At 52.0% G+C, this 11,123-nt stretch overlaps 1 protein-coding gene across 4 annotated transcripts in view; it reads right to left on the bottom strand.

The window, feature by feature from the left end:
* Window positions 1–283: 283 nt before the first annotated feature.
* The window catches only part of VWA3A (von Willebrand factor A domain containing 3A), a 46,119-nt gene continuing 35,279 nt past the window's right edge, over window positions 284–11,123 (bottom strand). Inside the window, exons 25-34 of one of the 4 annotated variants that reach the window (XM_033101921.1) lie at window positions 10,615–10,712; window positions 9,662–9,799; window positions 8,576–8,684; window positions 6,933–7,077; window positions 6,022–6,166; window positions 5,477–5,628; window positions 4,527–4,650; window positions 3,066–3,163; window positions 2,828–2,893; window positions 284–412 (exon numbers count right to left, since the gene is read on the bottom strand). In XM_033101921.1, coding sequence (XP_032957812.1) covers window positions 2,842–2,893; window positions 3,066–3,163; window positions 4,527–4,650; window positions 5,477–5,628; window positions 6,022–6,166; window positions 6,933–7,077; window positions 8,576–8,684; window positions 9,662–9,799; window positions 10,615–10,712 — 1,061 coding nt within the window. In that variant the 3' untranslated portion in view covers window positions 284–412; window positions 2,828–2,841. Of the gene's footprint in view, window positions 413–2,386; window positions 2,527–2,752; window positions 2,894–3,065; window positions 3,164–3,488; window positions 3,680–4,526; window positions 4,651–5,476; window positions 5,629–6,021; window positions 6,167–6,932; window positions 7,078–8,575; window positions 8,685–9,661; window positions 9,800–10,614; window positions 10,713–11,123 lie in introns of those variants that run through there. The other 3 variants (XM_033101920.1, XM_033101923.1, XM_033101922.1) reach the window with 3 other exon arrangements.

Here is an 11,123-nt window from a genome sequence, read left to right as displayed (position 1 = left end):
AGAGACACAAAGGGGCTCAGAGTGCAGTGGGAATAGCCATGAGGTCGGCTCTGAATTTTCGTCTCGGCTCTGCCACTTTCTTGCTGTGTGTCTTTGGGCAGCCCCAAGGCTTGCTTGCCTCACCCACAGCCTGGAACTGGTGTCAGCTTTACAGGTGTGATGTTGGAGGCTGTGGCTGAGGTATAGGCACAATGCCGAGTTTGGTCCTGCTCAGCCCATGCTCAACCAGTGGGAGCTGTTCTCATCATGACACAAGGCTGGGGCTCCAAGCCAGGTCCTGTGCCTCACGAAGCACGTCTGGTCCAGCACTGCAGTCACGGAGACCAGCCTTCTCCTCTCCTACCAGCAGGGCCAGAGAACTCGTGTTCCCAGGTCCAGTTGCCTGCTGGTGTCCCGCTAGAAGAAGCGTAGTCTGTAACATAAGTGTTGTGAGTTGAACTGTGTCCCCCCATTCGTGGGTTGAAGTCCTAACCCCCAGAACCTCAGAATGTGACCATAGTTGGAAGTAGAGCCACTGCAGAAGTAACTCAAGATGCGGTCATGCTAGAGAAGGGCCCTGATCAGTATGACCGCGTCCTTGCCAAATGGGGAAACTTGGACAGACACACACACAGGAGAGCACATCATGTGAAGACAAGTTCTGCTGCCACAGGCCGAGGAACCACAAGAAGCCGGGGCAGAGGCCCGGAACAGACCCTTCCCGGTACCTTCAAAGGGAGCACGGCCCTGCTGGTACCTTGGTCTTGGACTTCCAGCCTCTAGAACTGGAGACGGTATTTTGTTATGACAGGTCCAGCAAAGTAAAACCACCACAGGCCATTTTCTGTGTGTGTGTGTATGGAGGTGACGCTGAGGGCGGCTGTCCAGGACAGTAAACAGACTGTATCAGGGACTGTGGCCACCACTGTCTCCCTGGGCCTAGTACGGAGCCTGGCCAAAGCCAGGGTTTGTCCAGCCTTAGTAAACCATTTTTTGTTAACAAGTTCATGCAATTTTACTTATATATATATATATATACATCAGTGTATCACCACCCAGGCCAGTCGCTAGAACACTTCCAGCAGGCCAGATGCCCCTGGTGTTCCCCCACCCCAGGGTAACCACTATTCTGACTTCTACTGCCAACAACAGTTCTGCCTGTTATTCACTTCATATAAATGGAATTATACCGTATGGACTCTTTTGTGTCATGTCTTTTGCCCAACATTGTCCGTAAGATTGATGCGTCTGGTTGAAGATACAGTTCCTTCTTTCTCAACTGATGTGTAGAATTGCACTGTAGGAACGCATCACAGTAGTCCGTTCTACCACTGATGGATGTTTAGGTAAATGGGCTCTTGTGAATAAAGCTGCTATAAACATTCTTGGATCTTTTCTTTGACGAACATATGCACTCGTTTCTCTTGGAGCAGACCTGCTAGTATTTCACTCTAGTAGAAATTGCCACAGTTTTCCAAAGTGGTTAAACCAATTCACACTGCCCCACCCCAGCTCTGGGCAAGAGTTCCAGCTGCCTAGTATGTTGATGTTGCCAGTCTTTGCACTTTTAACCACTCCGGTGGGTGTGTAGTGGTATCTCATTGTGGTTTTCATTCGCATTTCACTGATGCGTAAGGCTGCTGAGTACCTTTTCATATACCTATTGTCCATTTGCACCTGGTGAGTCTTCCGTTTTAAAAATTGGGATGTTTATCTTTTGCTTACTGACATGGAGTTCATATATTCTGAATGAGTCTTCTCATAAAGTCTTAGCTCACCACAAATGTATACACAAATGTAATCACTTCAGTTTAAAAGTAGTTTTGATCTTACTTGTATTAATTAAATAAAAGCAATTTTTCCTGTTAGCAAGTGACAGTCACATAATTCATGAGATATGGACACGGTGGGGCTGGCCCAGCAGGCCCCACCTGATTTCCACGAGCATGAGCAGAGTACGCTCTCTGCACTGGGCGCCAAAGCAGACCTGTTCAGTTTGGTTGAACAGGGCTGGGGGGCGGGAGTGGTGAGACTCACGTTTCTTCTTCCTCCAAGATGGGCTGACGGTAATTCTGCGTGTCCCCCATGGACCAGGTGGTGGGGAGCCCACGGCGAGGGGACCAGGATCTGTCCTCTGGTTTTCAGAGCGGGGCTCCCACAACTAAGCTGCATGTTTGCTGTTTACTGAGTGTCTGCCATGTGGCCGGTTCTGGAGACTGAGACGGGTAAGATACCAGCCTCATCCTCAGGGAGCTCAGGGTCCGGTGAAGAGCTGACAAGGGAGCGAGGCAGCATGACGTGGAGGGCTCACTGTGGTAAGTGCTAAGTGTCACCTCTACGAAAAGCGATGTGTGGTCAGGATGCTAGGGGAGGAGGGCTGGAAGGCCCCAGGCACTTCTTCACAGTGGAGCTGATGGCATTTGAGCTGTGCCTGGGAGGATGAGCAGGAGTCACCAGGCAGATGGTGGCAAGAAGGATGTTCCAGGCAGGAGGCTTAGTGCAAGGCTTCTCGCCGAGTGACAGTCTTGTGACTGGAGCGTAGGGTGGCTGGGGGACAGGGCCAGAATGTCAGGGCAGACCCTGGGAGGGCAGCGCCTTTCCTCCCTCAGCTTCCAGGGAGTCCTGGTACCCGGGACTGTGTTTCCCATGGCTGATCTGAGGGTCCCAGCTTTCCAGGGCACCTCGCCCTCAGGGTCAATGGATGCTCAGCGAGCGGTTCATTGTAGGATGGCCTTTCCGTACAGAGGAATCATGTCGGACCCTTCTCGTAGTTACTGCTGCCCACAAAACAGAGTATGCTGCCTGGCCCTGGGGGGGCACTCAAAAGGTGGGGAGCATCCCCCCTTACCTGAGATGACCTCTCTACAAAAGAGTGACCTTTGGGTCCACGTTGCTTTTCTTCTGGAGTTGGGACCTAGCGGACAGGAGGTAAAGGAAGATGGTCCCGCTGAGGCCCAGATTTCTGGGCCTGGCAAGGAGAAGCAGGGGGCCATGACCAGGGGCTGGGGGGGCCTGTCCTGATGGAGTCCAGGTGTGGGTGGGCTGGAGCCATGTGGCAGGTGGGAAGGGCTGCTTGAAGGGCATACCTGAATGACTGGGCCTGCCAGAGAAAGCTTCTGGCTTTGGTGATCTCCTGGGCCAATCTCCTTAAATCATCTCCTTCAAATAGTGGCAATGGGAGGTCCTTGAAAAGGGGAAATGAGTGTGAAGTTAGATCCATTAATGACTGGATGGGACCCGAAGATTCAAAATCTTAGGAGTAAAATTTTAGAGCTAATGAAATGCAGCTTCCCACCCAGTGCAGGAAATCCTGTGGCTTCAGCTTGCATGTTTCCAGGCTCAGGGAGCTCACTACCTGTTATGGCAGTCAATCTGCAAACAGGACACTTTGAAATAGGACGTCTGAGAGTCAGTGTAGGGAGGGGGTAGTGGAAAACCAAGACAGTCTCTGGAATTCACTGAAGTCAGTAGAACAGAAGTGGTACGTGTTCCTTATTTACTGTTACTCAGCAGACTCTTTCTCTATTTCTTCTAGTAAAACAGAGCTTCGCAGACTTGCTTTTTGCTTATATCAGTCAATGCAACTCCAGAGCCTAGCCTTAAAAGCACAAGTTCTCACACTGAGCAAGGAAATCTGAGAGAGAGAAATGAACTGCCCCTTCTCCTGGGTAGCCACAGTGGAGACGACCCCATTCGGCATCTAGAAACGATTCAAAGGATCTGATTTGAGGCTTTAAACTGAGAACCTTCACGATACTGTCAAGTTTGCTTTCCTGTGTAATAAGGACACGGTGAATATTTATTACTTGTTCTGTTCTCTGTGTTGTCACATTTGTCCCTAAAACAGTTACTTGAACAAAGAAATCATGCAAAGTGCTTGACTTCAAAAATAACGCCATGTCCTGGGGCAGTAATCTTTAACCTCCAAAAAGAAATCTGGGATTCCGGCCGGGTGTCTTACTTGATAATTTGTTGTCCTGGAAACGTTATGATTGACAACAGCACACTCCTCCAAGGTATAAACACGTTCATCATCTTTCTATCAGATCGGAAGAGGACCACTGAGCCTCTTCTCCCACGTGTGTGATAGAACCCATGACTGCACTAGATTTATTACTTCACAGATCATTTGACTATCTGTGTTTCAATGAATTTAACACAGGAAGAAGGAAATATGCAGGAATTAGAGAATGGAGCTTGAGTACGGGCATCTGAGCTCTGGCTTCCCCAGTTTACTCTGATTTCAGGTGTCTTCCAAGCCTCCCTGAACCTGTTTATTCCTCTGTTAAGTGGGTAGAAGAACGGTGGCAAGCATTCACAGAGGTCATCTAGATAAAGCCACGAACCTGCAATGATGCAAACTGTTGCATTATTAAATAACACCCCAAACTCTGCTTCCCTGACTGAGGAGAGTCAGCCTAGAGGAGAGCAGCTGGAAGCGCAAGCCTTTTTAGTCAGATAAGAGAAGCAGGGGTCTTTTCAGTTGGGAGGAAAAGAGCACATCTGGGCACATTTTATTGAGCCATCTCAGTGGCTCCACAACCTACCTTTTCAGCCGCGAAGCCCCTGGTCAGCAGGCCGTGAATTTGGAAGAGCGTGTCCTCACCCACAGGGCAGTGATAGCGCCCCCCAGTGAGGGAGGCCAGATGTCTCAGGAAGTTAGTCTCGGCCCTGGAGGAAAGAACAGAGGTGCTGGCGCCAGGCCCACTGTCGCCGCCGCGGCAAGCTCCCTGTGAGCCCGCGGCCCATCGGGAACTCTCGGTGCCATGGAGGCCATGCCAGCATCACCGAGCCCCCTGTCCCAGCCAGTTTATGGGCAGTGGCAGCAGCTATTAATGCTGTGTGAACCGGGTTCAGCACGTTAGTGTCGCCATTTAGACCAGACTCCCTGAAAGCCGACGGCCAGCACGCTCTAGCCCCATTCCCTCACTGGACGTGTATTCAGTGCCTACTATGTGTTAGGCCTGGTGGGGACACAGTGTGATCTTTATGGAGCTCATGGTGTAGACAGAGACATAAAGGACAACCTAAGTAATCACATGTTGAATAATCACGATTATTGGCCAATAATATTTACTTTTTTTGTGCGAAGCAATTATATCGCTCTTGTCTAACACATTTTTCTATGGTGATGCTTTATAAAAAAATAACGTTAACAATGCGACTCTAAACTTTTCCCCCTAAATACTCATAAATGTGCTCCTAAGATTAAAGAGTGTACAAGGTGTGTGACTGCGGGAATAGGTGCAAACTCGTTTCCGTGCTGGAGGCAGTCGGGAGCCTGGGCCCCACTGATGGGTCAGTTAGGGGCAGAGAGAGGGGCTTTCTCTCTGGTGTGTTCCTGCCCGGACTCTCCCAATTTCTGACTCACGGGCCCTGGGCCCTGGAGAGACCAGGGTCTAATGTAGGTCCCTGGATGAGGCGAGTTCCTCAGGCCTTGCCCTCAGACACGCGGCTGTGGGAGCAGAACACACTCGGCCCGATTCCCACGGCCCACCTGCCCGAGCAGCTCAGGGAGATCGTGTGCAGTTTCACGTCTCGTTCCTCCGTGAGTCTTCGAACTTCACTTAGAATAAGGCTGCAGCTTGTGTCTGGCTTCCCGTCGGTCAGGAGGTACAGTCCTTCCACATCGTGAAAACTGAAAGCTTTCTGAAAGAGCGTGTAGGTGGCCCGGCTCAGGGGAGGCGCTAACCAGAAGGGCAAAAACCAAGTGCCTGCTGTCCCCAGGGAAAATGTCTCATTGGATCCCACTGACTCGTCTCTTAAGACTGACAGGCTCCCCTTTCAGCCCACCACTGACCAAGGAAGCTGCCAAGGTTTAAAAGAAAGAGCAGAGCCCACTTCCTGGCTGGTTAATCCCAGGCAAGTCACTTAACCTCTCTGAGCCTATAAAATGAGAGCAACGAAAATCCTTTTCTCACTGGGTTGTTGGGGAGATGAAATGATTTAACACTTAGTCAATTCTAAAGCAGCGTGCAGTATCTGTGTACGGGGTGATGGCATTTCTGTTTCATTACTGGGTCGCTCAGGGGTAGAACTTGCCAGTAAGGCTTGCAAGGTTGAGGTGCTCCCCTCAGCGTGCAGGCGGGTCACCCACTGCATGGCCTCGTGACACGCTGCATCCGTGGTCTCCACCAGAGCGTCCCGCCATGGCTGCAGATCCTCTGCAAAGCTGATCAGGTTAAAACTGGGGACGGGGAGAGAGATTGGTTAGGATGTGCCGGTCTATTCTGTGTCCGGAGGAAGTAACCTCGGGGGGGGGGTGCTGTTCATGCCCATAAGGGAGGACCCCGACAGGGAGCCCCAAGCTCCCTTGGGGAGACGGCCAGGAACCACCTGAGAAGGAGAAGATACACAGTGAAGATTCTGGATGCAGACTGGAGTAGATTTAAATACCCCTCAGCCACTTACTGATTACATGATCTCGGGCAAAGTATTTAACCGCAGTCCTAATGCCCTCATTTCCTTTTCTGAAAAGTGGGGATAAGAATAACCATGTCTCATAGGCTCATTATGAGGATTGAATGAAATCATGCCTGTAAAGTGCTCGGTAAATGTTTACTCTTTTTAATATCAAGGCAAGACTGAGTCCCAGCCTAGGTCCAGAGTCACCTGCTGTTCCCTTAGGGTCAACCCTCTGAGCACAGAGAACAAACAACCTACCCCCACCCCTTAGAAAATGAAGTTCAGCTGAAGTCTGCAATTCAAGGTCATGGGGTGGCCCCTGTGCTCTGCCTGTGACTGTCCCTGGGCCTGAGATGGATTTCTAAAAACTGCTTTACTTCTGCAGAAGAATGCAGTGTTCTTTCCTGCTCAAATAAGCTATTCAGTAAAGAATTCCAGAAACCGCCTGGCCCTTTGGAACTATGAGGAGGGAGTGCCCTAGGCCAGGGCCCCTGAACTCCCCTACCCATTGGAGCCTCCTGAACGCCCCCCGCCCCACCCCCCCTTACCTGTCACAGTGCTTCCGCAGCTGCTCCCAAATCAGCAGGACCAGCTCTGTCTTCACCTGCTGCAGGTGGGGGCCCATGGACCCTGAGGTGTCCAGCACAATGCACACTCGCTTCTCCAAAATGGCACCAAACAGTCTGCGGCTCCCTGCTCCGAGGTGGGGGGACAGGACAGGGACAGTGAGGGTGGCCCGTCCTGATGCTGCCTCCCCGTCTACCAAACACATGGTCTGGCCACACTTGCTGCCTGACGGGTCTGTGACCAGATGCCAACCCCCTGGGAGACGAGACGCCTTTGTGGTGTGGTCGGAGGGGTCAGCTGTCCTAGGGCAGAGCCGCCCGCTGGGCTGGGCTCCGGGACATCACGTTCGGCCATGGCGTTGCCTGTGATCACTTGCACGCGGCTGTAACCGCCCTGGACTTGAATTTCCTCATCCCTAAGGTTAAGCGATTGGACTCAGGGGCGTCACAGACTCATCTAGGGCTGAACAAGCCAGAGACAGGGACAGGGACGGAGGCAGAGTCCACTGATTGGGCCACAGAACTCAATGGAGCAGCCACTGTGCGCCTGGCACTGTGCCAAGTGCAAGGGCGAGTGACAGGAGGCCCTGCCTTCGTGCAGCTCAATGCCGGGTAAGGCGGGCAGATGCTACACACGGTTACCACTCTGCTGTGGGTTCTGACAGCATGGAGGGGCACCTACACGGGAGAACCTCAATTACAGGGGTGTGGGGTGGGGAGCAGGTGGGCTATGACTGCAGGACGCACGCAGTCAGGTGAGGAAAGAAGTGGGGTGTGGAGGGACCAGCCTGTGAGAGGCTCTGAGGAGGGAGAGGACAGCATGGGACGTTCGAGGGGCAAGAGACAAAGCTGGAGAGCCTGTACAGGACTGAGGATCTACACAAGGGAACAAGAGAGGCCGGGGCTTGCCCGGGGTCACCCAGGCTGGCAGGGACCGCCGGGACGCACACCCAGGTTCTCTGATCTCACTGTAGGACAACCGCTAACCACGGGCCCTCCACAGGCTTTGGAAAGTGGCGGTCACGGCCACACCCCACTGCCCAGGGACTGTTTACCAGATTCTCCTGCAGGCGACTGGCCCGGGGGACCTGGCAGAGGACCCGCAGGGATCTCAGAAAGGCTCCTGTGCTCCTTCCTGCAGACCCCGGAGCCCTGACTCCCTCCCTTCCAGTCCCCGCTGTCTGCGGCCTCTTGGACTGGACACTGAGACGCCTCCTAAGCCACCCTGCTCTGGGATGTCAGCCTGGCTCTCCTCAGCTCGCCCTGTCCACTCGCATCTCCCAGAGGGGCCTTGGTGCTCTCTGTAAAGAAGAATAGGGGGCCTGTCTCTGTCAGGACCCCCTCCTGGTTCTCTGGGGCCCAGTCAATGCTACATGAAGCCTGTCGAGGGTCGGTCCCTCAGCCACGTCCAGGGAGGCAGGTGTGGAGGACGACCCTGCAAAGCAGGCCTGGACTGGCATGGGTCCTCCCTGGAGCTCCCTGACCTCTGAACCCGGAAGTCACACGGTACCTGGACGACCCTCCTGGCCTAATCCCCGACCTGACAGTCCGTGAGTACCTGGCCCGGGCAGGACTAACCCTTCCACTCAAGCCCCTCCGCCCTCCAGGACAGCAGGCAGGCTCACCAGACAGCAGCCACTGCAGCCTGTGGACATAGCGTCTGATCACCTTCTGCAGGCACGTGATGTAGGCTTCGATTTCCCTGGGCGTCCAGTGAATATGTCTCACCGTCCCCTGGGTTAAGGCAAGTGAAGGCACATGTCCCCCATCAGCTATTTCTTCATACCCCCCACCCCCTAAAATAGTTTAGTCCACTGTGGTTCACAATTTCTAAAACACTGGTTACACACATGTTTTTGTTTGTTTAAAAGCATTTTGTATTATTATTATACTAGATGTATGGTTCTAGGAAGGAATGGGAGAATTGGGATGACAGTGTTGTGGCAAATGCAGTCACTGTAATCATAAAAAATACAGTATCCCTACACTGCACAAATTATATAAACGTCTACCCACTATACTGTAACTGAAAAAAATAATTAATTAAAAAGGAAACCACACACACACAAATCCAGAATCTCTAAACTAAAATAGAAAACTCTTCATGGTAGGATGCGAGGTCCATACATTTCACACTACAACATGACCCCCGATGGAGAGGAGGACACCAGGATAAAACTCCCGTAACATTTTTCTGGTGGATATCTTTGAATTTGGTGGCTATTTTCAGCTTTATCATTCCCTCATGTTGATAATGTATAAAAGGGCAAAGAGAGAAAATAGGGTCTTGTTTTTTTAAAAAAGCATGGTTAGATTTTCATTTTGGACTTGATATACTTGCTCCAAACACGAGCCCAAAGGAGAAAACAGAGAAACCCTTCAGCACCTGTTTCTGGTCGTCCTAACGGAGCCGTCAGCATCAGGACTGGGGGACGGGGTTCCTACTGGTGAGACGCCAGCCACTGTTTCTGAGTCTCACTCCTGTGAGCCCGTCTAAGCCCAGAGTGTGGTCTCAGACACCCCGAGGGGTTCACTTGTCTTCCAACAGGATTCTGCATCTCCTTGGCCCTGACACCAGCCCCACTCAGGGTTGGGGGGTGACAGTGAGCGGGAAGAAAGAAGCCCTGGTGTGTACATTTATGTGGAGTTATCAGCCTCAACTGTAGCTGAGAAGAAGCAAGAGATGAGAGGATAACAAAATTCCAACTCACATTGACCTCTACGGAGGGGAGGATGCTGCAGGTTTTGGCTGCCGCTGGCGTCCGTCCTGACTTCTGATGAGTGCAGTTGGGACCGATGTGTCTGGAGAGCTCCAGCTTCAGCTTTTTTAGCCCATAATTTGCTACCCACTTTAGAATAAAGGAAAGAACTGTTATCTTGAGTAAGTCAGGCTTAAGTGAACGACTGTCTAACTCATCCACTAAAATCTCCTGTTTGAAATGTGGGGTTCCTAGGTCCTCACTGAGAGCACCCATCCCATGCAGACCCCTTCCCTGGAGCCGGGGAGAGATGCACAAGAAAATGGGGAACAGGGGACAAAATGTATCGAGCTCCTGCTACTCCCTAGTCTGGTGGACATTGCTGCTTCCCCAACAACCACCTCAACCTTCTCCCACCAAATCTGGTTGGAAACCCTGACTGGTCTAAAGCTCATACTCTAAACCAATTAGGATAATTTCAGTCTCCGTGTCCCAACGACAGATACAACAATGGGTGGACTCCGAGCAGTGAGAGCACGGCATCCAGAACTGGCGTAATCAGAACCAAGCTCAGACTTTTATTGAGTGGTTGTGGGAAGAAAGACCTTCTATGTGGATATGAACAAGGGGAATTCCTGTTGCTTAAAACCAAAAGGATCTGACACCACTAAGTACTTTACACAAGTCATCAACCAGTCATCAATCCTGTATATAGGTATAACTTTCTTCACTTTACAAATGAGGCCGCTGAGACTGACTAAGCTAAAGGACTTGCCCACGGTCACCCAGCTAGGAAGTGGCAGACCCAGGTTTCGAACCGAGGTATATTTAATCCTTCTCCCACTTGCCACTTTAGGCAGTCGTGCTAAGCAGGCTTTTCCTCACTTCCAAGGATGCCCACCCTCCTAGAAGTAACGGTTGGTGGAAGGAATTATTGCCTAGGGGGCGTGCCCACACTTAAATACCTCTTGGCTTGAGCAGACTGTATCCTTTCTGGGCAACTCCACAGGAGAGCTGGTCCTTCGTATGCACCTTCCTCGCGGGTACTTCTTGTACACCGAGCCTGGGAGAAACAGAGTGAGGTTCCCTTCAGCATCCCTCTTCCCTGCCCTTCCCTCCCCGCACTGCTCCCTTTCTGGGTCCATTTCTGGGTCAATCAAGTCAGTTCTAAAATTCCTTCTGTGCAATTTGCTGAGAGGCGGAAAGGGAAGCTGTTCGGTGGATCCAGGGAGGTGTGCTGGCCTGTCTTCTCCACACCCCGGTGTCTTGTTACTGGGGTCTCATCACCGCTGCCCCCCACTCAGCCTCCGAGCCCAAGACACTGCCCCTAGTGGACAGAGCGGGAGTGCTGGCCCCAGGGACCTCCGGGGCCCCTTCAATATCGACCCTTCTCATTGTCTTGGCAGGGACAAGATTTGTCATGTCCATTTCCCTGGCCTGGAGACCTGAGTGGTGTGAGGGTAGGCCTGCCGCC

The sequence above is a fragment of the Rhinolophus ferrumequinum genome, assembly GCF_004115265.2.
Source record: "Rhinolophus ferrumequinum isolate MPI-CBG mRhiFer1 chromosome 15 unlocalized genomic scaffold, mRhiFer1_v1.p scaffold_54_arrow_ctg1_1, whole genome shotgun sequence".
Taxonomy (NCBI): Eukaryota; Metazoa; Chordata; class Mammalia; order Chiroptera; family Rhinolophidae; genus Rhinolophus; species Rhinolophus ferrumequinum.
Note: the sequence above shows the minus strand (reverse complement) of the source record. Positions and strands in the feature narration are given on the sequence as shown.